Consider the following 24,497-nt stretch of genomic DNA (forward strand, 5'->3'; position numbering starts at 1 on the left):
AATCGCTTGAACCCGGAAGGCAGAGGTTGCAGTGAGCCGAGATCATGCCATTGCACTCCAGAATGGGCGACAGAGCAAGACTCTGTGTCAAAAAAAAAAATATATATATACATATATATATATATATATATATAGATTTCTAAATGGCTTTTACTTTTATATTCACTGAACTTTCTCAAACTGGGTCCTGCTTATTACAGGAAAGAGTTCTTGCTTGTTTTCTCCTTGGCGCTATCCCTGATTTACCCTTAGAGCCACACCAGGGTATGTTGAGGTGATCCAGCATATGGACGGAGGAGGAGGGGAAACAACTAAGAATGACTCCAGCCCCCATCCTATACACTCCTAGAAGCTTCCCATATCCTCTTGGAGAGAGAGGGAGAAAGTTTTTCCTTTTATTCCTTATAGTCTGGCTCCCACTAAAATATGTCAAGGCATAAAGTCTTGCTATTCTATCAATTTTAGAGGATGTGACAAGGGGCCTTTCCTTTTTCTCAAACCAAAACGGTTACAGACCCTAGATATTCCCTAAGGGAGGAAGAGAAAGCTTAGAGAGAGCAGAAGAGAAGTCAGAAGGATCCAAAGTCTCATAGAAAGGCACTGGGGTTGGCTCTAGGGTCCTTCTGATTCCGAAATCTCATTGCTAGCCAAACACCAAGGATCTGTAGGAACAAAGGGAGAGAGATAAGTATCAACCAATTCTCAGTCTCAAGTTAAAAAGGATGTGCGTGAGGGAACTGGAGAATGTTACCTCTGTAAAGCTAAAGAAGAGTCCAACACCCCCTAGGATTTTCAGGGCTTCATCTGAATGCTTAAGAAACTTTTCTCCACACATCTGGCATGTGCGGCTCTGGCTCTTGCAGATCTAAGGATAAAATGTGTGTGAAGAATGCAAAGTTGCTAGTCACCAATATCTATGCCGAATGTCCCTAGAAACTTTACTGTTACCTGACCAGTGTCCTACAAACTAAAATCCCACTTGACTAATTCCCCAGCCTCTATCCACCCCCACCTCCCACCAACACACAGCCCCAATACAAGAGGGCTTATAGAGAGAGAAACAATGACATTCAAACTAAATTTGCCAACTTGGGCATTGTCCTTACCCAGTTTCCTACCTCCCCTGGCTGCTGCGCCACCCCCAACACACTCACTGCAGTGCAGAAATCATAATCTTGTTGATACAGGCTTGTGAGGTTGAATAAGCCACAACAATCAAAACTTCTTTCCAGTTCGTCCCGAGTCTTGTTGCTCATGACCCACCAAGAAGCATTGATGACATCTGTCTGGAAGATATGGGTAGAGGGAAATTAAGTCTCCCTACATCCTGGTATCAGTTTAAGTGCCTCAATTGCCCTAGTCCAGCAAAGGAAGTCAAACAGAAGCATAACGGTGTGCAACAATTATAGACACGATAAATATCTACCTTTTCAGGTTCTCTAGATCATCCTCATGGAAAATTAACCAGACATCCCAGAGAAAGCAAATAGCCCAAGAGGCCAGAGGCAGTGCATGTAAGGATGATCTTTGGGTAGTTGGGGCTAGACTAAGGAAGGAGTTCGAGGTTAAGAGGAAAATTTTAAAAAGCAAGTTAAGTACTTGAAAGGGTACGGTCTTACCTGTTTGCTTCGGTTAATAGCCAGACATGAGCAAGAGATTACAAATTGGAAGATGAAGACCAAACCAAGGATGATCATGTACTGAGAGGAAAGGTTATGGAAAAAAGGCCTAGATTCCTTTATGTTTCATCTGTATTAACTGGTCTCATCTGTTCATAGAACTTATACCACCATGTCAAATTGAAAGCAATAAAATCAGCTCTTGTTTCGTAGATTATGGGACAGGGCAGGGCAAGAAGATGTGTCCAAGATCCCTGAGGTCCCCTACCCTTCTAACATCTTCCTTAGATGACAGCCCTCCCAAGCGCCCGGTTGCCCCCGTCACTTCAGGTCAGGATACAAAGAACAGCAGGACTTGGTGGTGGTTGACAGCACCCACCAGTCCAGCCACTGCAATAAGGAGAAGGAAGACTCCCACGGCAATGACTCCGCCGATGATGTGGATGCTGGACACCAGACCCAGGCCCTTGCCCCAAGCAGCCACTCCAATGAGCAACAAGCTCACCAGCTACGAAGAAAGAGCAGGTTACATCTCAAGAATTCTAGTATGCAGCACAGGCCAAGGCCATTACAAGAGGACTTGGGGGCGGGGTGGGGGGAAGGAATAATGGAATGGTGTGTGAATGGGAGCTGGGGATGGTGCTATCCGCACCAGGAGCATCCCTAGGCACTCCCAAAGGTTAGAATGGCTGGGATGGGGGGTAGGGGGTGGCAGGGATGGTGGTATGAATGCAAAAGCTGAACCCTCAGGATCATCCTATCACTTCCACTTTGGGAGAAACTGAGGTTCACAGGAGGGAGGTATGGAACTTATGCCCACGGCCTTCAGTTCATTCCCCCACCCCCAGACAAACCCCCTCATCAACCGGAAGTCTCCCCTCTCCCACGGAAGTCCCCAGGAATTCCCTCTTCGCCGGAAGTTCCTGGGAATCTTCCCGGAACCCCCATACACCCTTCTCCCCACCGGAAGTACCCTAGAGATTCTGCCCACGGGGCCTTTCCGCCCTGAAGCTTCCCCCACCTCCAAAACCTCACCATGTAGACCACGTTGAGAGCGCAAAGCGCATTCTTGGAGCAGGCAAAGCCGCCGCAAACCATCTCCCCAGCTCTGGGGACCCAAGTGGTCCCAAGGACTTGGGGGGAGGGTATTGGGGACCGTCTTCCAGGACCCCGACAGCTTCTGTCTCTTTAAATCAAGGCCAGCCAAATCCAATTCTCTGCGCCTGCACCGTCCCTCCCCTGCCTCTGGATTGGCTAAATGCGTGGCTAATCCTGGACGTCCAAGGCCTGCCTGGCAATCAACCCGCATTACGTCACCGACCCGCCTTCTGTCCCCCTCCTTTTGTTTTTTCATTGGGCGAAACTTAAAACTAGGGGCAGGGTTTCTAGAGATTCTCTTAGGGACTACAGCCTAAACTCCAAAAGCTTGGGTTGAAAGCTGAGCTTTCTGTGGTCGGAGTTAGGAGAGGGCTAATTCGAGGGAGACGGCTCTGGAGGAACTTAGGTGAAGGGGAGACGGCGGGAGGGGCGGGTAGGGGGCCGCTCCAAGAGCTGGGCAGAAAGGGCTCCGCCCGTAGAAGGAGGGCCCTTCCCCGCCTCCTTCCCCCTGTTCTGCAGTGACCTCATGATGACGCCATTGTTTTGTTATTGCGTCACGCTCGGGAACACCCAAAGGAGCCACATATTGAGCTTATTTAGCCCGGCCACAGAGTCCGCGGGTTGGACACAGCAACACCCAGGAAATCATCACACGTTTGTGTGTCCGCTAGTACCCATGTCCTGTTCCATATCTCCTCCTAAAGGGGTGTGAATATACCAGAAATTCAGTGTGGAAATAGCGGCCTCAGGCCAGCGCATTCCTGTATGTGACATTGCCACAAGTGCACAGACGGATGTGCTGAGCATTTTCAGAGTACACGTCTGATCTAGGGCTTGCAAAAAACGACAGGCAAGAGGAAGAGTCTCGGATTTAAATAAATATAAGTGGAAGGAGCCTCCACCTTTTCACCTGGGGGTAGACTGATCAATCACTTTATTATCTAGTAAAGTGCTTTGACAAACCGTCCTTTTCACGGTGGTGAGGAAAGGCATAATCCTTCTCTCCCCAGGAGAAAGAAACAGTAGGAACAAAAAAGAAAACCCTCCAATCAACTCAACAGAATGATTTAAGTTTGTGTGTACTTAGATTCTATAGTCTTACTGCCACAGTCAGATTGCCACTTCCTAGCTGTGTAACCTTTGGCCAGACACTTAGAAACTGTCTGTGCGTGTTTCCTCATCTGTAAAATGGGGATACATAACAACACACCCTACCTCTTGGGTTGTGAGAATTAAATGAGTTAATATATGTAGAATACTTAGAACAGTACCTGGCACATAGTAAACACTCAATGTTAGTTATTACTTTTCAGGTCATTTTACAGGTTTCTGTGGGCAATTCCAACCTCAATTCCCTTATCTTTAACTACACAGTATTTATATAAACTCTTTCAGAAATTAATACCAAAAAGGTATGCAGGAGAATAGATGTTTGACAGGGCCAGAGAGGTGTTTGAGTCTTGAAACAAGGTAATTAACATTATTATTATTATTATTATTATTATTATTATTATTTTGAGACAGAGTCTCCCCTGTCGCCCAGGTTGGAGTGCAGTGGTGCGATCTCAGTTCACTGCAACCTTCACCTCCCAGGTTCAAACAATTCTCCTGCCTGGCTCAGCCTCCCAAGTAGCTGGGATTACAGGTGCCCACCACCACACCCAGCTAATTTTTTTGTATTTTTAGTAGAGACGGGGTTTTGCCATGTTGGCCATGCTGGTGGTGAACTCCTGACCTTAGGTGATCTGCCCGCCTCAGCCTCCCAAAGTGCTACGATTACAGGTGTCCGGTGGAAACAAAGTAATCAGGTCAAACTACCCACTACCTCCCACCTCCCACCTCCCACGCCCTCACTCCCCACCTCCATCCCCTTCCTACCCCAACTCCCATCTTCATTGCCTCCTTCAGTTCCTCATCTACCTTCTTTTCTTTCAGGTCCTAAATCAAGGGCAAGACAATGGTATTAGAAGGGGAACTGGTTGACGAGCATTTTGGTTGTGTGGTGTAGTGAAAGGGGTATCAAAATTATAACCAATCTGGGCTTTATGTGCTCAGTGAAAAATAAAAATAAAAATGTAAAAATAAAATCAGAAGACCTAAATCCATGTCTTTGTTTCACCTCTTAATGGCTTCTCTGAGCCTTAGTTTCCTTTTATGCAAATAGGGATAAATAATCCTACTCCTCAGGGCTGTCATGAGGATAATATATATGAAAGTATTTTGTAAACTATTAAGTGTTATAGACATGTTAATTATTATAAAAGTGATTGAACATGGAACATGGTAGTTTTTGTCTTTTTATAGGTTACTTTCCTCCTTCATAACCCATAATCACTTGGCCTATTTATTTATTCATTTATTTTTGACATGGAGTTTCGCTTAGTCACCCAGGCTGGAGTGCAGTGGCGTGATCTTGGCTCACTGCAACCTCCACCTCCTGGGTTCAAGTGATTCTCCTGCCTCAGCCTCCCAAGGTGCTGGGATTACAGGCATGAGCCACCACGCCTGGCCTCACTTGGCCCTTTTAAACAGGAGGTGGCCTCAGTGGGTAGCTGACTGAAAAAGGGTTACATTGTAAGACATAAGGATACAGGGCTCATTGGGATGTGTAGAGAGGGCGATGGGTACAAGTGTATACTAGAATGCAGGGCTGTGAGGGTAACAGACCAAGTGTGCATGAATTCCTGTGAGAGTTTGAAATTTGCAGGTCATCAAGAGTTTAGGATTGCACCTGGGACCTAGCTTGCCATATTCTCCCAGAACCAACACCCATCTTAATTAGCCACCTCCCACAGGAGGCCCTGGGACACTGTTAAGATCTCTCCATCCACCTGGCTGGGAAATCATAGCAGGGACTGGCTGGCAGGGTTGATGAGCCAACGCTAGAGGGGGTGGGAGGTGCAGGAGGTAGTGCTGTCCCAGGCTGTGGGTTTGAAACTCACCAGTCAGGAAGTGAGGTCGACAGACGGAAGGGCAGGCAGGGGCGGGGAGTTCTGGGCACAGCAGAAGGGGCCTTCTGAGGTTTGGGGGCTGTAGGGCCATGGGCCTCAGGGCCAGAGGTGGTTGTTAGCCTGGCAAGACAGGTCTGGGCAACATGCATGCCCAGAGGCAGTTCGTTGTAGCTGCAGTGAGAGCAGAAGTCAGACGACATGAGGTGGCCAAGCAGGCTCTAAACCGCCTCAGGAAGCTGGCAGAGAGGGTGGATGACCGCGAACTCCAGGACAGCATCCAGGCCTCATTGGCCAGCATTCGAGGTAAGAGAAAGGTCAGCCCTCAACTTGAGTGTATCGGGGACTAGCAGGTGCATAGAAGGGTTAGCTGTATCATATATCACTTCCCAGTCAGCTACTTCCTAGTCCCTAAGATGGGACTCTGGGGAAGAATACATTTAGAGAGGATGGAAAAAGACATGGGAGGTATCATTCTTTCTCTTTCCCTGCTCTGATCCTTCTCCCAGGAGATCAAAATACAGGTCCCTGTTGAGCTGACCTTCTTGGCAATGAAGAAACGTGTGAGCATGGGGAAGATAGGCTGTGACAGACTCATGGTAGACTTGGTCCCTGCCTGGGGAGTCCAGAGCAGGAAGCAGTCTGGGGCAGCAGGTTCTGGGACTGGATAATGAGTTCATTCCCAGGACCCACTAAAGATCAGTGACCTCTTGTTCTCCAGCTCTAGAGAGAAACACATGCACACACGTACACACACACACGCATGCACATTGAAGTACACCATGCAGAGAATCTCAGGCTCCCAAGCGTATCCTAACTCTCACACACCATGCCCTGCAGAGCCAAAGTGCAGATAGGTCCCCAGAACTCTTCTTGGTCCCCTCTCCTCCCCTTGCTCCTGTTCCTGTCTTCCCCCCACACACCTTCCGCTCTACCTCCTTAGTGCCATTAGAGCAAGTGATGACAACACAGGGAGGAAGTGCTGCCATGGCAACACCATCCGCCACATCCTCCTGCCCACCCCAGGCTTCAATCCTGTGGTGGAGCCCTGGCAGGAACAGCTTCTCTCCATCCACAAGGCCCTACCACTGAGGAACTGGTGGAACTGGAGGTTGTTCCAGCTCGCTCTCATTTCATTCACCTCTGATGCGGCAAAGAGCTAACAAAAGCAGCCTTCTTTGCTCATGAAAGGTATCTGGTGGAAGCACTTCCTCCATCATATCCTGATCTCATCCAGCCATTTCAGTCCTCTCCATTGTTACCTGCCTACCTGGCGGGGGAGTGTCAAGAGATCATTCTTTCCCTCGAGGACACCTCCTGCCAGACCTCTCTGCTGGTACACCAGAGTATAACTTAGGGAAGGAACAGCTTGCTTTGGATGCCTAGTGGGACGGGCTGATGATTCCCTTCCCATTGTTCTTTGGAGGCTAGTGCCCCTCTCACCTCCTGTCCCACACCCTTTGCCAGGAACTACACCCAAAGCCTCCCCTGACAGCCTTAGTGTTTGGAAAGGCAGACCAAGGGGGAGTGGGCCATGGGGCCTCCTAGGGAGAAACTCTAAGACCCACCCCTGTCAAAAATAATACTGATAATAATAATAAAGGAGAAGAGCGGTTTAGGCCAGGCAGAAAAGCTGTGCTTAGCTCTGGAGGGGGAGGAGGGGGAGGAGGCATGGAGGCGGAAATCCCTGAGAAGGCTTCACTCCTCATAAGTGATTTGTTTTACTCCTTCTCTAAGAATTAGTATTCTGTTCCCATTGAACATAAAGGAAAACTGAGGCCATCAAAGGAGGGAAGTTTAAGCCAGAGCCAACAATTCTCCTTCACCCTCTCCGTCAAAAAACACTACTGAAGCATCTCCTGTCCTGGGGATGGTGTCATCCTGGTTCTGTAGGGAGGGAGGGAGAAGCTGCTGAGCCCCAGGACAGAACATTGGAGGGATTGGGTACAGGTCTCTGGGAGAACAAAGGGCTCCTGGCATCCTGGCTCAGCCCCCCCACCCTCAGCACCCCCACCCTCAGCCCCCCACCAGGCCAAGCACGCTGCAGGCTCCTGCCTCCAAGAGCCGCCCACGGCAGCACTTATTATAGTCTCAGCTGCGTCAGGAGGGTGGGACGCCAAATCAGGGGACCGCTGTGACTCCCCAAGTCCCGGGAAGGGGTCTCCAAGGCTGCAGAGAGACCTTCCTTTGCCCATCTTACCCCACCGCCAAGGGGTCTCAACCTCTTTTCCACTTTGGCCTAACCACTTCAGGATTCTCACCTGGCTGGAGGGTAGAGAGCCTTGAACTCCAAGACCCCTAGAGGGGTGGGGGACACAGAGCAGACGGTTTCCATTCACTTTGCCTGCCTCCTCTTTAATCTTCTGAAAGAATCCCACTCAGCAAACCTCAGGAGACTGAAAGGGAATCCTGAAGAGGCCGGCTCTCACTGCCTCAACTGAAGAGTCCTTATACTTGGGGAGTGAAATCCTCCACCTGTGGGTAGCCAGGTGTCAGGGCAGTGCCTCCACTAATTCAGCATCCCCCGGTTGGTCCCCCACCCACCATACACACGGATTCCTCTCTGCTTCTGCCTGATGTTTCTGAGGCACTCTTGGAGCTACGGTTGCTATGGAGACTGGATGCATTTTGGCATGGGGGGGTATCAGTCTAAGACACATCCTTCTCCCTCCTCCTAGAGCTGGAGCCTTTGACTTACCCTGTGGTCTGGGCTCCTCCAGCACTCAGATCTCTCCCCTCTCTCCTACCCTGCTAAGTTCCATGTTTGTCCCCATCCCTGGGGAACATTTTCCAAGTTCACTTTGGGACAGTCGAGCTCAACTCTTGGCCCTGTCAAAGTATTAAGTGTGGGGGTGTGAGTGGGAAAGGGAGCTGGGTCATGAGAAAGGGAACGCGTCCAGGTACTTAGGGGAGACAAGAGATCCTGGGGGAAGGGATTTCAGGGCCCTCGCCTTCCCACTTCATCTTCCCCAGAATTGGCAGTGACCCTGGGTTTGCTCTGTTTACCGCGGCCTGTCCACCCAATAGATCGATTTTCACCCTTATCCCTAAATGCCATACCTCACAGTCGCGCTTCCTAACCTTGGTGCGCGAGAGGAGGGGACTAGGTTGTTGGAGGAGGTGAGTCCAAGTCCCAGGAAATCCAGCCCAGGATTTGGGAGAGAAATCCAGTCCTGGATTTTGCACCGCCGTCACAGACATCGGTGCTGGTGGAGAAAAGGTGGCGGGGGGAGATAGGGTGGGGGGGCCTGGGGGCTGCCTCCTCCTCAATGTGAGGGGAGCGCCCGGACACAGCGCGCATCCGGACCAAGCCGAGGCCGGGCGAGGCCCCCGGACTCTTCGCCCGGATCTCACGCCCCTCCCCTCCCAGACCCCAGACCCGTGGGTTCCCACCCACCTCCCATTCCCTCTTTCCTCCCCCGCCGCCTCCTGTATCTCCATCCCCAGCATCCTCCCCGGGCCCCTGCGAATCCCCCCGCACGGCCAGCCGCACTAGCTTCCCACCCTCCTCAAGACCCTCTCTCTGACCGCATCCGCGGCCCCTGTCCCTTGAGTCCCAATTCCCCGCCCCTGCCTCCCCCGCACTGGTTCGTTTCCCCTAGCCTCCGGTCTCCTTTTCTGCCCCCTTTTCCTCTCTCTCCCCCATTTGCCCCCACTACTGTCCTCCCCGCCCTCCCCCACCCATCTCAGCGCCCCCACCCAGGCCGGGGTGGACGGTCCGGCGCGTCTCCCTGGAGCAGCACCAAGGTCCCGGGGCTCCAAGAGGGTGGGGGCGCAGGGCGGGGAGCATGGGGAGGGGGCGCCCCATGTGATGGGAGGGGGGCGCAAGCGGAGGCGGCGGAGGCGGCGGCGACAGCGGAGCCGGGCCGGGGGCTCAGCGGGGTCCGGGGGCTGGGGGCAGCGAGCAGGGCGGCCCCATGGCCGGGCCCCCCTGAGGCAGTCCGGGGGAGTCCCCTCCCCTCCCCAGCTCGGGGGTCTCCGGGCCCCATGAGCCGGGGCGCGGGCGCGCTTCAGCGCCGGACAACGACCTACCTCATCTCGCTGACCCTGGTTAAGCTCGAGTCGGTGCCTCCGCCGCCGCCTTCTCCGTCTGCGGCTGCGGCCGGCGCCGCCGGTGCCAGAGGCTCCGAGACTGGGGATCCTGGCAGCCCCCGAGGCGCGGAGGAGCCGGGCAAGAAGCGGCACGAACGTCTCTTCCACCGGCAGGATGCGCTGTGGATCAGCACGAGCAGCGCGGGCACCGGGGGCGCGGAGCCCCCAGCCCTGTCCCCGGCTCCGGCCAGTCCGGCCCGCCCAGTCTCCCCCGCTGCCGGCCGCCGCCTCTCCCTCTGGGCCGCCCCTCCGGGACCCCCGCTCTCCGGGGGACTGAGCCCCGACCCCAAGCCTGGGGGCGCCCTCACCTCCTCCCGGCGCCCCCTACTCAGCAGCCCGAGCTGGGGCGGCCCGGAGCCCGAAGGCCGGGCGGGCGGCGGCATCCCTGGCTCATCCTCTCCGCACCCTGGCACCGGCAGCCGGAGGCTCAAGGTGGCGCCTCCTCCGCCGGCTCCCAAGCCTTGCAAGACCGTGACCACGAGTGGAGCCAAAGCCGGCGGGGGCAAGGGCTCGGGTAGCCGCCTGTCATGGCCCGAAAGCGAGGGCAAGCCCAGGGTCAAGGGGTCAAAGAGCAGCGCCGGAACTGGAGCTTCGGCCTCTGCCGCCGCCACCGCCGCCGCCGCCGGGGGAGGGGGCGCTACAGCTGCGACCTCTGGTGGGGTCGGAGCTGGGGCTGGAGCCCGAGGGAAGTTGTCCCCTCGGAAAGGCAAGAGTAAGACCTTGGACAACAGTGACTTGCATCCGGGACCGCCTGCCGGCTCTCCTCCTCCGCTAACCCTCCCACCAACTCCGACTCCAGCCGCTGCTGTCACCGCTGCTACCGCGCAGCCCCCCGGGCCTGCACCTCCAATCACTCTAGAGCCTCCAGCTCCGGGGCTGAAACGGGGCCGGGAGGGGGGCCGAGCATCCACTCGTGACCGCAAGATGCTCAAGTTTATCAGCGGCATCTTCACCAAGAGCACAGGAGGGCCTCCTGGCTCCGGGCCCCTTCCCGGACCCCCCAGTCTGTCTTCTGGCAGCGGGTCCAGGGAGCTGCTGGGCGCCGAGCTCCGCGCTTCCCCTAGTGAGTTGAGTCAGGGCTTGAGAACAGGGAGGGAAGGGTACCTGGAATGCTCAGCTTGGGGTGGAGGAGCGAGGTCCAGGAAACTAGGGAAGATTTTCTCTGGGGTGGGCGGATGAACCAAGCTCACTCCTCTGCCAAGGACTGGGGCAAAGAATAGGAGTCCTGAAGCGGGGTGAGTAGCTACGTTGTGCGACAGGAGAAATGACTTGGTTTCAGAGGGACTCAGAGAGCCTCAGAGCTTTCTGGGAAAATAATGTCCTTGATCAGAGTAACTAGAAAATTGCTCCCAGAGAAGCCCAGGACCCCACTTCCAGCCTCAGCTGAACTCTGGGAACATGGAAACGGGGCTTTGCCGTGTTTAGAGCGACGTTGAAGGTGAAGGGGATGAGGAAGCCTCAGTTTCCCCTGAGCACTTGGGGCAGGTGGCATGACAGTGACCTTGCAGGCAGCTTCTCGCCAGGGACTAGTCGTCCCCTGGGCTGAGAGCAGGCTGGTGATGTTTTTCGTGCGGTGAAGGCGGATTGGGCGGTACGCGAGTGCGCGGGGGCTGGAACGTGCAGAATATTTAAATGTGAAGTGAGAGGGGGCGGATAGGAAGCCTCACTTCCCCCACTGCCCACCCTCTCCCCAGAGCCGCATTGAAACCCACCCGGGGCTGACCCTGGAGTGAGTCAATGGGGGCGGAACTGCTGCAAAGGCAATCCGTACCCCGGGAGACTTGGGAGGCGGTACGGGGAAGGTAGTGTTTTTTACGGGGGCAGGGTGTCTATTATTATTACTATTTTCCTACTGGAGGAGATAGGCAGGAGACTCTCGGTTCGGCTCACACTCCCGGGAGAGGAGGCGGGTCCGGGAGCGGAGGCGGCCCCCGGGGTTTGGCTCCGGAGCGAGTGGGAGCAGATGGCTCCGGATCCCAGAGTTCCCGCCGCAGCTGCGGCGCCCCGGGAACGTCCGGCCGGTGTCAGGCGCGGGGGCTGGACCCGGCGGGCGGAAGGAGCATCCTTTCCCCCAGGCCTGTGGCTTCTCTCGGCCAGGCGATGGAGCCCTTCCCCACAGTTCTTTTGGAGGGCGTTTGTGGGGAGGATGTGGGAGATGGAGGCACAGGAAAATCGTAGCTCTTTCCCTTGGGCTGTGGGGAGGGGTCCAGGGCCACGGTGCCGTTGACCTTGAAAAAGGGGAGGGAAACCCCTCACCTCAGTTTCTCTCCTGTGGAATGGAAGCTGGGGAAGACACACTCTCTTCTATGTTTCAGCACCTCCTCCCAGGGTCTGCCCTGGGAACCAGTGGGTTAGGGAGGAGCTCCTCTTCTTTTTCCAGAGGGAAGAACCTGCCACTGTCAGAGCCCTGGTCTCCCTGTCTGGGGCCGGGACCCGCGTTTGGGGATGTGCTTTAAGGGAGATGCCAACTGAAGTATTTTTGTCTTGCTAGCTCCGTTGCTAAGCAACCACTGAGCGGCAGCAACAGCTGGGGGAGAGCGGCTGGGATGGGAGGCCTGGGGACCACCCTCAAACCTGTCTGTTCCACACACCTCTCCAGTGCGGGCAGGGTTCGGGGGGTTTGGAAAGCTGCAGAGGGAGGAGGGGTGGCTCAGTGTTGGGGGTCCTCCTGAGCCAGGAGCCTCCCCTCTTACTGCCCTTCTCCCGTTACAGAGGCTGTGATCAATAGCCAGGAATGGACTTTGAGCCGCTCCATTCCTGAACTGCGCCTGGTAGGTAACCCAGTCCCCTTGTCTATAGGGAAGGCTGACCTCCCACCCACTGCTCTCTCAGCTCTCTCCCTTCACCTCTCCTTTTCTCTCTCTCTCTCTCTCTCTCTTTGGGAATAAGGAATCGTTTTCCAGTTCTCCTGAGAGTCTATCTTCATAACACCAACATGGGGTTTGCTACATCCTCCTCACAAGTTTTTCCTATCTAGTCTTTATGCAGCCATCCCCTTTTTCCTGTTTGTTCACGGTCCTCCTCCAGGCTTCTCATTTCTGGTATCTGCCCTTTGGCCTTCATGTTGTATTGCCTAGAATTGGGTAAAGTTTTCCAACTAGTGCCTAGAACTGTGACATGCTACAAACACACACACACAGAGACACACACACACAAAACATATCTAGTATGTTTTCTAAACAACCCAACACACAAAAAAGCTGGTACTGAATTGCTGACATTCTTCAGCTCGTGCTCCACTTTGAGCTTGGGATCATTTCTTACCACACTCATGCCCTGATCCTCCCAACTGCTCCGATCCCCCCAGCTGCTCTGATCCTCCCAACTGCTCTCTCTGGAATGACTGTCATCCAGGCCCTGTAGGGTCCTGCTTGGATGATTTATCTCTCTGGGTTTTCTGGAGTGTCCAGACCCATGCATCCTGCCTTCTCTTATATCCCACAATTTCTGCTCCACAACCTTGCCCTCAGGGTGTGCTGGGCGACGCCAGGAGTGGGAAGTCATCGCTCATCCACCGATTCCTGACTGGCTCATACCAGGTGCTGGAGAAGACAGAGAGTGAGTTCTCAAGAGCCATAGTAAGCTAACCATTGGGGTCAGGGATCCAGGAGTGAGATCAATGATTAGGCAGGTATGGAGACCAGGGGGGAAGGATGAGGCCATAATAGCAAAAGCACTGGGAGCATGGGGAGGTTTGGTGACCTGTCACCTCTGACCTGTTACCCCTCCCAATTCTTCTGGACAGGTGAGCAGTACAAGAAAGAGATGTTGGTGGATGGGCAGACACATCTGGTGCTAATCCGAGAGGAAGCTGGGGCACCTGACGCCAAGGTGAGGGTGGAGGTGGTGGGGGACAGGCTGGCTGGGGTCAGCACTGGCCAAGGGAGAGGGCTGTGGTTTCCCAGGTCTCCATCTGGATTGGGTCCAGAGGAGTAGACCTATCTGACTTTCCATTTGCTCCCTCAACTCCCCGCAAGTTCTCAGGCTGGGCAGATGCTGTGATCTTCGTCTTCAGCCTGGAGGATGAGAACAGTTTCCAGGCTGTGAGCCGTCTCCATGGGCAGCTGAGTTCCCTTCGGGGGGAGGGACGAGGAGGCCTGGCCTTGGCACTGGTGGGGACACAAGGTAAGGAGGGGTTCGGAAAGCACTGCTTTCAAGGGAGGCCCTGAGGAGGCTACTGGGATATTGCCCAACATGGGTGAGAACTTGATAAGGTGTGGAAATGGCCACTTGGATTACAGTACCCTTCTGGAGGGAGCCTGGTCTCCAAATAAGGGAGTCATGAAACCAAACAATAACTTCCCAAGGTCTGAGCAGAGAACAGGGGATCTCCAGGGAGGAAAGGACAGCTATAGTAGCCATCTCCTTGCCTCTCCTGAAATGTCACCTACCTTGTGTTCTGACACTGCCATTTCCCGGTGCCATCACAGGACACAGAAAATCTCAAGTCCTAGTGTGGATAGGAAACCTTTTCCATCTTCCTTTTTGCGACAGCTGGGTCAGGCTGACACCTTTTAAAGGAACTTATCCAAAAACAAAGTGAAAACACAAAGGAAATGATGATGAAAAGAAGACAGCAGAAAACCTTTTAGTTCTCAAAGAAGTGACTCAGAGGCTCCCAGACTTTGCCAGGGCCAGGAAATGCTTTTCCAGCACTCCCCTGTGTCGAGATGGTGGGACTTGGTCTGGATGCCTGTTCTGCTGGTGCCTATCTCCACCTGTTGCTTGCATCCTGGTTTCTTGCTGCAGAGTGGGCAGTCCAGCCATGACCCATGGGCACCCAACCTTTTCCTAGTTCACAAGCCGGTGTCCTCCCACCAGTTCAGGGTTCGATGGATTTGCAGGGCAGGGTGATTATCACTCACACCTGGGTCTCAGCTATGTAGACCTTGTCAGGAAGCACCACTCAGCAGCTCTGGAGTATTCTTTGAGCGCGCGCACACACACACACACAGCTCACCCAGCCTATTCATACACAGCTAGGTGTGTGAACTGGGCCCAGTACTCAGAAAGGGCTTATGTACTCCCACTCCACCTGGTCACAGAAAAGATGATCTCTCACACCCCATCCCCAGTGGGCCCAGCCTGAGGGCCCAACGAAGGATAAAGGAATTGTGAAAAATCTAACAAGGTGGGGCTCCTTGTTCAACCCTGCCCCTTTCCTGTCCCCTCAGACAGGATCAGTGCTTCCTCCCCTCGGGTAGTGGGAGATGCTCGTGCCAGAGCTCTGTGCGCGGACATGAAACGCTGCAGCTACTATGAGACTTGTGCAACCTATGGGCTCAATGTGGATCGGGTCTTCCAGGAGGGTGAGTGTAGCGATTTCCAGCATATGTGGGAAGCCAGAGCAAGGGGCCTGGGATATTCTCAGAGGTCAGGCATCCAGGCCTCTCTCTGTGAGTGAAGGAAATTAGCCTTTGTGGGAGGGAGGAGAGATCAGGGAGGCCAGAGAAGGTTTGCTTAACAGTCGCAAGGTCTTTCTGGGCTGGAGGAGCTGGCAAGGCCACAGGTGGCATGGAGGCCACAGTGACAAGGAAGTTGGGTCCTGTGTTGTCTACTGGGGATTTCTCAAAGCTGGGCATGGAAGGGTGGTCTTGGGTATCTGGCCTGCTCACACCTCCTTCCCTCAACTCCCCTCAGTGGCCCAGAAGGTGGTGACCTTGCGCAAGCAGCAACAGCTTCTGGCTGCCTGCAAGTCCCTGCCCAGCTCCCCAAGCCACTCAGCTGCATCCACTCCAGTAGCTGGCCAGGTGAGTTGGGGTTTCAGAGTCTGCAGAGGGGCCGGGAAGATGCAGAGGGGCTGGGGATCCTAGGACAGGTACAGAGTACCCAAGGAGGTTCGGGGAGTGGGGAAACAGATGGAAATGGCAGTGAAACTATTGGCAGAAAGTGCATTGGACTGGAAATCAACCAGATTTGAGACATCATTTGCAGTGTCCTTAAGCAACTCACCTAACCTCCTAAGGCTATCAGGAAGATTGTATGACATAATACTTGTGAATCAACCTTTGCAACATTTAAAGCATTGTCACAATGTTAGCGCGGATTTTAAAAATTATTAATGACAACATAAATGGTGAGGTGATCAAGGAATGTCTCAAATTCCCCATAACGAGATATGAGTGTAGCTTGGTGGAGTAGGGGGCATCTCAGCTCTGCTGACTCTTCCATATGCGCCCAGGCTAGTAATGGGGGCCACACTAGCGACTACTCTTCTTCCCTCCCATCCTCACCGAATGTTGGTCACCGGGAGCTCCGAGCCGAGGCAGCTGCAGTGGCTGGATTGAGCACCCCAGGGTCCCTGCACCGGGCAGCCAAGCGCAGGACCAGCCTTTTTGCGGTATTGGACATGGACATGCTGACCCCCATCCTCCTGTCCCCCATGACCTGCCCATCTTCCCTAGTCCCTAGACTCCTCTGTTGGGCCCTTCTTCATCTATCTTCCATATCGTCACATCAGTGTATCCCTCTATCCATCCTCAAACGGATTCCAATAACCATTCCAGAATCGTCGGGGTAGTGACTCCGAGAAACGGAGCTTGGATAGTCGGGGAGAGACAACAGGGAGTGGGCGAGCCATCCCCATCAAACAGGTAAGTGATCCAGGGGCTGGGGCAGGCTAGGGGCAGCTGGTCTTAGTTGGCTTTTTTCCCACATGCATCTTTCCCCTTTCTCCAGAGCTTCCTACTAAAACGAAGTGGCAATTCCTTGAACAAAGAATGGAAGAAGAAATATGTAACCCTGTCCAGTAATGGCTTTCTACTCTACCACCCCAGCATTAACGTGAGTGGCAGAGACTGGGCCACGTTGGCCAGCTTTGAATTTCCCTCAAGCTCTACCTGTCTGTGTCTCTGACAAAGCACTAACCTCATTTCTAGGAAGTGCTAGTCCTGTTCTCTTAAGTTTAGCAGGCATGTGTTAAGAGCCCACCATGTGCCCCTGCCGGGAATGTAAAGGTAAATACATTGCCCCAGGAACTTGCAGTCTAGTGGGAGAGCACCCAGGAAGGGAACGCTTTCTGGAGGAGACAATGCTGGGCCAAGTCTGATGGGCCCATCCCCTAGATGCTCATCACAACCCATTTGGCCCCCAAGACCCCCTCCCCAGTCCCTCTCTATTCTGTACCATATTGACTGCTTCCCAGCATACCAAGGACCCCAACCTTCCCTACACTCTCGGCCCTGTACCCCTCCAGGATTACATCCACAGTACCCACGGCAAGGAGATGGACTTGCTGCGAACAACAGTCAAAGTCCCGGGCAAGCGGCCCCCGAGGGCCATCTCTGCCTTTGGCCCCTCAGCCAGCATCAACGGGCTCGTCAAGGACATGAGCACTGTCCAGATGGGTGAAGGCCTGGGTGAGTAAGGTTTATGACAGAGGAGCAGGAGAGGGGCCAGGGCTGGGGAAAAGGAGGGGTAAGGGGGAAGAGGGGGCTGGCACTGGGCGCGTAGGAAGCTGGGTGATAAAGAGGGACCACGTAAGGAATGGGGCCAGAAGAAAGAGAGGCTCACTGAGGTTTCATCTTCTTCCGACAGAAGCCACTACTCCCATGCCAAGCCCTAGCCCTAGTCCCAGTTCCCTGCAGCCACCACCAGATCAGACATCCAAACACCTGCTGAAGCCAGACCGGAATTTGGCCCGAGCCCTCAGCACGGGTCAGTGGGGATGATCTTCCATCTGCTGTCTTCCACACCCAAATAGGATGGGTGTGGGAAATGAATACGGGGTGAAGGCTTGGAGGCTGGAACAAATGCATGAGTGAACACGTGGAGCCCCACACATGAATAAGTTCAATCATACCATGTCTATCATAATGGTTAAGACAAGTGGACTCTAACGTCAACTGTCTGAGCTTGAATCCTGGCTTGCCACATGGGCAAGTTACTTGACCTCTCCATGCCTCAGTTTCCTCATCTGTAACATGGAGATAATAGTTTCTACCTCAGAGGGTTGCTTTGAGGTTTAAACAAACTGAGAATATTGTCTAGTACATAGCCATGTTTGCCATGTTTGAAAAAATATATATATATAGTATGCAAATAACATTGTAAACAAATGATCCTCACAACAGTTTTGTCAGGTCAAGATTATTACCCCTATTTCAGAGATAAAGAAACTGAGGCTCAGAAGATTAAGTGCCTTGCTCAAGGTCTTAAGGCCAGTAAGTGGCAGAACCAGGATCTGAGTGCAGGTCTGACTCTAAACCTCTCATCTCCCTGCATCCCCAGGAATGATCAAGGGGGAACTCCTGGAGAGGGACAGTTGAGGAGGGGTGCCCTAAAATGCCAAAGCTAGTTCAGGGAATGAGACAGGCTATCAAGAAATCGGGAAATCAGTGGAAGGGGCTACTGAGGCAGCCGTGTCTTCCTCCCTAAGACTGTGCCCCATCTGGAGACCTGAGCCCCCTGAGTCGGGAACCCCCTCCTTCTCCCATGGTGAAGAAGCAGAGGAGGAAAAAATTGACAACACCATCCAAGACTGAAGGCTCGGCTGGGCAGGCTGAAGGTGAGGCTCTGGCGGGCACTTCCACTCCCACCCAGAACCCTCATCCCCAACATCAGCTCCCCGGCCTAACTCCTGCAGCAGGAGGAAAAGTGCCTGAGCTGAGTGCTTGACTACCATTACCACTGCACACAACTTAGTGAAAGAGTGGATGGACATCCCCCAGCCCCTGTCCTTCTTTCCTTGTTCCCCAGCTAATTCCTTTCCCCAGCCCCATTCTTAACGATGTCCATGTCTATAGCTCCTGCTCCGTCTCCTAATGACGTTCTAGTTCCTCCTCCTTCCCTCAACTCCACTTACCACCCCAGCCCCTACACCCAGCTGCCCCCGCAACCGCCGATCCCCAGTGACTCAGCCCCTTATCTCTGCATCTCCCACTGATTCCCCAGATCCTGGATTCTGTGCCCACCCAGCCCCTTCTCCCAATAACTTTCTTTTTTTCTTTTTTCTTTTTTTTTTTTTGAGATGGAGTCTCACTCTGTCACCCAGGCTGGAGTACAGTGGTGCGATCTCGGCTCACTGCAAGCTCCGCCTCCTGGGTTCACGCCATTCTCCTGCCTCAGCCTCCCAAGTAGCTGGGACTACAGGCTTTCGCCACCATGCCCGGCTAATTTTTTGTATTTTTTAGCAGAGACGGGGTTTCACTGTGTTAGCCAGGATGGTCTTGATCTCCTGACCTCGTGATCTGCCCGCCTCGGCCTCCCAAAGTGCTGGGATTACAGGCGGTGGGGATTACAGGCATAAGTCACCGTGCCTGGCCTTCTCCCGATAACTTTCTATCGCCAAGTGCTCCCCAACAGCCCTTGACCATAGTGATCCCCATTCTTGTCCCTCAGTGACTCCCCGCACCCCCACCGCCACCAGCCCCAGGGCCCTCTCATCTTAGCCCTGCGCCCCAGCTTCTGTCCCCTTCCCCCGTGTTCACTCAAATCCTGACCCTCCCTTCTTCTCCCAGAGGCCCAGCTCCTCGCTGGTCTTGATAATCCATCCCTGCTGCCCCTGCTCTCTGCCGGGTGCTCAGACCCAGGTTCCAGATCTGCCTACTCTCATGGCTCTTGGCTTCTGCTCCACTCTGCTCCGGGGCCACTGACTTTAGTTCTGCTTTCTCTCCCCATCTGTCTGTCCTGCTTTGTCTCTGGCACACTGTCACTATCTCTCTCCATCTCTCCATCTACCTGTCTTTTTCTCCTTCTTTCTTGGTCTCCCTCTATTCTGCTCTCCATTCTATCTCTATCTCCTTCGCTTCGGGAAACCAGCCAAGCGCAAAATGTGGAAACTAAAATCCTTTGGTAGTTTAAGAAATATTTATAAAGCAGGTAACAAGTGGGGAGCCGGGAGGGACGCTCAGCTGGGGTGCAGAAGGGTGGGGGTACCCCCGCTTTCCCCTGCATGTGCTCGGGCTTCCTGCTGCCCCCCACCCTCTGCTTCCCCTACCCCCACTGCCCCACTCCCGGGGGCTCGGGATGGACATCAGGGAGGACGGGCTTGGGGAAGGCAGCCCCTGCTTGAACTCTGTCTCTTAATGACCCCATCCCATCCCCCACTCAGAGGAAAACTTTGAGTTCCTGATCGTATCCAGCACGGGTCAGACGTGGCACTTTGAGGCAGCCAGTTTTGAGGAGCGGGATGCCTGGGTCCAGGCCATCGAGAGTCAGATCCTAGCCAGTCTGCAGTGCTGTGAGAGCAGCAAGGTCAAGGTAAGAGTTTGAGGTGGGGTGGAGGACTGGCCGCAGGAACTGACCCTGGTGCTGACGGCCATTGGCAACGACACGGCGGAAGTCGTGTGAGAGGAGAGCAGAGGTGTCTGAGAAGGAGGTGGGGCTTGGAGGCAGAGTCAGTGCCAACCCAAACCCTCTCTGCAGCTGCGCACAGACAGCCAAAGCGAGGCCGTGGCCATCCAGGCGATCCGGAACGCCAAGGGGAATTCAATCTGCGTGGACTGCGGGGCCCCCAGTGAGTGCCAGGAGGCAGCGGAGGGGCTAGGGAGTGTGGTGAATGCCGGGGTGCCTGTGCTGCCCGGCTGGGAGCCGACCTCTACGCTCCGTCCGCAGACCCCACGTGGGCCAGCTTGAACCTGGGCGCCCTCATCTGCATCGAGTGTTCTGGCATCCACCGCAACCTGGGCACACACCTGTCCCGCGTCCGCTCGCTGGACTTGGACGACTGGCCACGGGAGCTGACCCTGGTGCTGACGGCTATTGGCAACGACACGGCCAACCGCGTGTGGGAAAGCGACACGCGAGGCCGTGCCAAGCCCACGCGGGACTCTTCGCGGTAAGCGTGAGGGAACAGAGCGGGGGGAGGGTTGCTGAGGGTGTGCGAACCTGAGACGGTCCCCTGGGTAGGGGCAGAGGTCCTGGCTGGGGGTCCCTAGAGCCTTTTCCACTGATCCCTGGTCTTGCAGGGAGGAGCGCGAGTCGTGGATTCGCGCCAAGTACGAGCAGCTGCTGTTCCTGGCGCCGCTGAGCACCATGGAGGAGCCGCTGGGCCGCCAGCTGTGGGCCGCCGTGCAGGCCCAGGACGTGGCTACCGTTCTCCTGCTTTTGGCCCATGCGCGACACGGGCCGCTCGACACCAGCGTAGAGGACCCACAGCTGCGCTCCCCACTCCACCTGGCGGCCGAGCTCGCCCACGTCGTCATTACGCAACTGCTGCTGTGGGTACGTGAGCTGGGGGGAGGAAAGGGGATCTTTGAGTCTTCATCTCGGAAAACGCCTGGCGCGGGAAAGCCCGAAATTCCCAGAGGGACCCCGGAGGTAGGCTTGGCCATGTGGGGGAGGCGGCGCCGGGTGTGGGCGCCCTGGGGACGCGCGGTCACGCGGCCGTTTCCGCCCTCTAGTACGGCGCGGACGTGGCGGCCCGTGACGCCCAGGGCCGCACGGCGCTGTTCTACGCCCGCCAGGCTGGAAGCCAGCTGTGCGCCGACATCCTTCTCCAGCACGGCTGCCCGGGTGAGGGCGGCAGCGCGGCCACCACGCCCAGCGCGGCCACCACGCCCAGCATCACCGCCACGCCCAGCCCCCGCCGCCGGAGCAGCGCCGCTAGCGTGGGCCGCGCCGACGCCCCGGTTGCGCTGGTATAGTTGCCCAGCGGGAGAGACACCCCCATCCCCATGCGGGCCGGGCACGACCACACCGGGCGGAGCGCTGGACAGACGCACCCACTCACCTCTCCGATCCGCACCCTGCCCCACGGGAGCACTTCCTACCCCCAGGAGGGCACAGCCCCCACGCCTTCAGAAGACACAAACTCACCTCCCTCTCCCCAACGAGGCATGGAGACCCTAGCTCAACACGCCCCCTCTCCACTGTTTCCACACTCGGATTGCTCTGGGTCTACCCGCTCGGGGTTCGCGGAAGGGGACGTTCCCCGCGGTACGGGCTCCTAGGCGCTTGGACATGTCCGCTTGTGCCCCCTAGGGGCGGGAAGAAGACCCGGTCCTACCCGAGCTCAACAATCCCAGGGCGGGAGCCCATACCCAGGCTGGCTCCTGGGGCGACGCCACGCCAGAGGGAGGGTTTAGTACATGGGAGGGCTAGCCCCGGGACTTGGGGCCAATACGGAAACCCTACCCCTTCCATGCTCATCTCACTGCCCAGTGAAGGGGGCAAGGGCAGCGAGGGGCAGGACCCCTGCTGCTCATGGGGGTGGGGGGTTCCCAACCCTTTCCGTGAAAGGGACCGTGAGTAGTGGAAACCAGGACGTCCCCCTACACCTACCCATAGGTGGAAGCTGAAGTGTCCGGGGGTAGCCAAGAGCCTGGGTCCCTTCAACTACTATCTTGGGAGGGAGAAGGGATGGAGCAGGAGCGGGCTAAGAGGGCTGCGGGGGCCTTGTAATTTATTGCTTTGTTCCCCAACATGGGGGTGGGGGCGGGCAGGGGCGTGGGGAGGGCGTTTTGGGGTAGGGGAAGCCCAGGGTGGGCAGGGGGTGGGGTGGGGTGGGGGTGCTCTCGGGTTGTGAGTGTCTGTGACCGTGACTGCGTACCTGTGACTGTGCAGCGCCCGTGGTGATCTGGGGTAGGGGGCACCCCTACAGTGGGACCCCTCCCCCCTTATTCTTTCTGTCCAGCCCCTCCCTCCCACTGGAGCAGCTCCAGAGCCATTCCTCACCCCCGTGACCTCTCCCAGCCAGGGCTGAGAGGATTCGAGGTGGCTGGGAGGGTTTCCAGGCCCCCTGCCCCTTCCCCACAAAGTGGGTGATAGGGCGGACTTACCTGGCCCAGCCCTGCCTCCCTCAGCCAACCCAGCCCTTGGGCTGTCTGTGTCAGTGGTTTCCGGTCTTTTTTTTTTTTTTTTTTCTGGCTAAAATAGTTTGCAAAGGACCAGGTAATTGGGGCGGGGAGAGAGGTGGGGGCAAGGGGGAAATGCCCCCCCATCTCCTTGGAGGCAGTGGTGTGACTCTTTTTCAACAGCAATTAAAGAGGAAGTGATTTTGTCTAGGGGGTGAGCTGCTGGTCTGTTCTTGGAGGCAGGTTAGGGCATGACCTTGGTCAAGATGGGGTACTGGGGTGGGACAGGGACAGGCAGAGGTGCCTCCCACTGGGGCTGGTGGCAGGACAGTACCCATGGGCATGGAGGTGGTTCCATCACGTACAACAGTTCTGGTTTCATGTAGTGGAGGACGTGAGCAGGTTGGAGTCAGTGGGGACCCTGGGAGCAGAGAAGGCACTGACTCTTAAGATGACGCCAGTCCTGGGAGAGTTAGGATATGGTACTTAGAGGAGACGACAGGCCCATGGAGAGGGGTGAGAAGATGGGACAGCTTTGGTTAAGAGCAGGAACTTTGGAGACAGATCTGATTTTGAAACCTGCCCCTCCACTGCACAGCTAGGCGACCTTGGTGGCATCTGTTTATCTGTATTCTGAACAGTATTTGTTCAGAGGGCACCTGAAAGGTGCTCCAGCTCTGAGGAGGGCTGCTGCGGGCCAGCCTGCTCACCGTGAGCACTAGGTACCAGAGTAGAACATAGAGTAGGGGTTCCTCCCCTGGCCCCGTCAGGAGGTGTTCCAGAGGGAAGAGGTGAGAGACCTCCTGGGAAAGATTTCCCAGCTAGCTGCAGAGGTCCCTGGTGTCCACAAACTCAGTGTCAGCGGATGCAGGCATTTATCCACCTCCGTGCCATCAAAGGGACCACCAAGGCCACAGTGGCCTGAAGCCAGTGCTGCCTCCATGAGCTGCAGTGCCGCCAGGCTCAGCACATAGCCAATCCTACCATTTCTCAAGGGCAGCTGAAAGTGTTTACTCAGGTAGAGGGGCTGGACAGGGTAGGGTTGGGTCAGCAGCCAGTGCAGGTTGGGCACAGCCATGTGTTGTTATCTACCTTGAGAAGTTAGTTGGTAGCACCAGCATCTTTGGGTAGAATTGCTTCTGACCCTTGGTGCCCACCAGCCCCAAGATGTTCAGCTGCAAGTGTGCCACTGACCTGAGGACACAGCACCAGACCTGAATCCAGTACACATGGAGGCTGCAGCTCTGCAGGGTCCTAGGCTGTGACCACCCAGCACAGCGGTGTGACCCAGGAAAGGTGGATTCAACAGTGCAGGTGCAGTGACAAGTAGAGGCAGGTGTGTGGTCTGGGCAAAGCGAGAAGAGGGGGAGGTAGCAAAGAAGATTGGACTGGAGGACCTGGCCATTCCCCCTTCACCTCCAAGACCTTGGACTCTCTTATTTCAGCTCCACCCCTTCCTCGTGGCCAAAGTTTGCTCCCTTCTTCAGAAGTTTGGGAGTGTGAGAGAATATGGGGAGGAAATAAGGACCCTGGAGAGAATGAAATTGCCTGCAAAGAGCAAGTGGGAAGTTCCTTTCATTTCCAACCAGTGAAAAATGGTCAAGGTGTCAGCAAACCTCACAACAAATCCCAACACCAAGTAATCCACTTGCCTCTTGTCTTAATGGGGAGTATCTTTGGTCTTGTAGGGGAGATGTAAAGGGCTGTAGTGGATGGAATGACAAAATATCAAGCCCTCCAGGTTATGACAAAATAGGAGCCCAGACGGGGACTCCCTGGGTGGGTGAAGAAGAGCTGCTGCCCCTTTGTGCCCATGCCCCCTTCACAGCTCGCCCTGGGCTGCCTTGCTTGGATGCCCTGCCATGCAGGATGCCGTTGCCATCCGCCAGCCCTCCCTGCAGCCCTGCTGGCTGCCATCTGCCACACCCTGCTCCCTGCCTTTTGTCTTAGCACAGCTGGGGCAGACCAACCTTCACCATGGGAGTGCTGCCAAAAGCCAAAGGAAA

General features: G+C 55.3%; 2 protein-coding genes across 7 annotated transcripts; one reads left to right on the forward strand and one right to left on the reverse strand.

Moving 5' to 3' along the window:
• Nucleotides 1-93: 93 nt before the first annotated feature.
• Nucleotides 94-9,765, reverse strand: TSPAN31 (tetraspanin 31). 4 transcript variants are annotated; one of them, XM_055247163.2, is made up of 7 exons: nt 5,660-5,754; nt 4,596-4,655; nt 1,960-2,127; nt 1,620-1,700; nt 1,155-1,286; nt 752-865; nt 94-662 (listed from the first exon to the last, which is right to left on the reverse strand). In XM_055247163.2, exons 2-7 carry the CDS (start codon nt 4,611-4,613, stop codon nt 588-590), a joined length of 588 nt encoding a protein of 195 aa, XP_055103138.1. In that variant the 5' UTR covers nt 4,614-4,655; nt 5,660-5,754; the 3' UTR covers nt 94-587. The 4 variants fall into 4 exon arrangements, with proteins under 4 accessions (XP_055103138.1, XP_055103139.1, XP_055103137.1 ...); XM_055247164.2 differs by lacking the exons at nt 4,596-4,655; nt 5,660-5,754 and adding an exon at nt 9,698-9,765; XM_055247162.2 differs by lacking the exons at nt 4,596-4,655; nt 5,660-5,754 and adding an exon at nt 2,655-3,133.
• AGAP2 (ArfGAP with GTPase domain, ankyrin repeat and PH domain 2) lies at nt 5,665-22,701 on the forward strand. 3 transcript variants are annotated; one of them, XM_055247066.2, is made up of 19 exons: nt 8,881-10,820; nt 12,470-12,528; nt 13,228-13,315; nt 13,503-13,588; nt 13,735-13,882; nt 14,932-15,066; nt 15,398-15,507; nt 15,939-16,097; nt 16,264-16,350; nt 16,436-16,540; nt 16,953-17,115; nt 17,294-17,413; nt 18,135-18,263; nt 19,517-19,576; nt 19,809-19,957; nt 20,123-20,213; nt 20,312-20,534; nt 20,665-20,920; nt 21,100-22,701. In XM_055247066.2, the coding sequence occupies exons 1-19, from the start codon at nt 9,653-9,655 to the stop codon at nt 21,340-21,342; spliced, it is 3,579 nt and encodes a 1,192-aa protein (XP_055103041.1). In that variant the 5' UTR covers nt 8,881-9,652; the 3' UTR covers nt 21,343-22,701. The 3 variants fall into 3 exon arrangements, with proteins under 3 accessions (XP_055103042.2, XP_055103041.1, XP_055103040.1); XM_055247067.2 differs by lacking the exons at nt 8,881-10,820; nt 19,517-19,576 and adding an exon at nt 5,665-5,971; XM_055247065.2 differs by lacking the exon at nt 19,517-19,576 and having other exon boundaries at nt 8,918-10,820.
• Nucleotides 22,702-24,497: the final 1,796 nt, after the last annotated feature.

This window comes from Symphalangus syndactylus, chromosome 17, assembly GCF_028878055.3.
Source record: "Symphalangus syndactylus isolate Jambi chromosome 17, NHGRI_mSymSyn1-v2.1_pri, whole genome shotgun sequence".
Lineage (NCBI taxonomy): Eukaryota > Metazoa > Chordata > Mammalia > Primates > Hylobatidae > Symphalangus > Symphalangus syndactylus.

Bases quoted from the DNA above. Each gene is read 5' to 3' on its own strand.
- AGAP2 (XM_055247066.2), top strand. From the start codon at position 9,653: ATGAGCCGGGGCGCGGGCGCGCTTCAGCGCCGGACAACGACCTACCTC. The intron at 15,067-15,397 runs GTGAGTGTAGCG...AACTCCCCTCAG, and splicing joins GGATCGGGTCTTCCAGGAGG to TGGCCCAGAAGGTGGTGACC. The intron at 20,921-21,099 runs GTACGTGAGCTG...TCCGCCCTCTAG, and splicing joins TTACGCAACTGCTGCTGTGG to TACGGCGCGGACGTGGCGGC.
- TSPAN31 (XM_055247162.2), bottom strand. From the start codon at position 2,717: ATGGTTTGCGGCGGCTTTGCCTGCTCCAAGAATGCGCTTTGCGCTCTC. The intron at 1,287-1,619 runs GTAAGACCGTAC...CATATCTTCCAG, and splicing joins CTATTAACCGAAGCAAACAG to ACAGATGTCATCAATGCTTC. The intron at 663-751 runs GTAACATTCTCC...TTGTTCCTACAG, and splicing joins TCTTCTTTAGCTTTACAGAG to ATCCTTGGTGTTTGGCTAGC.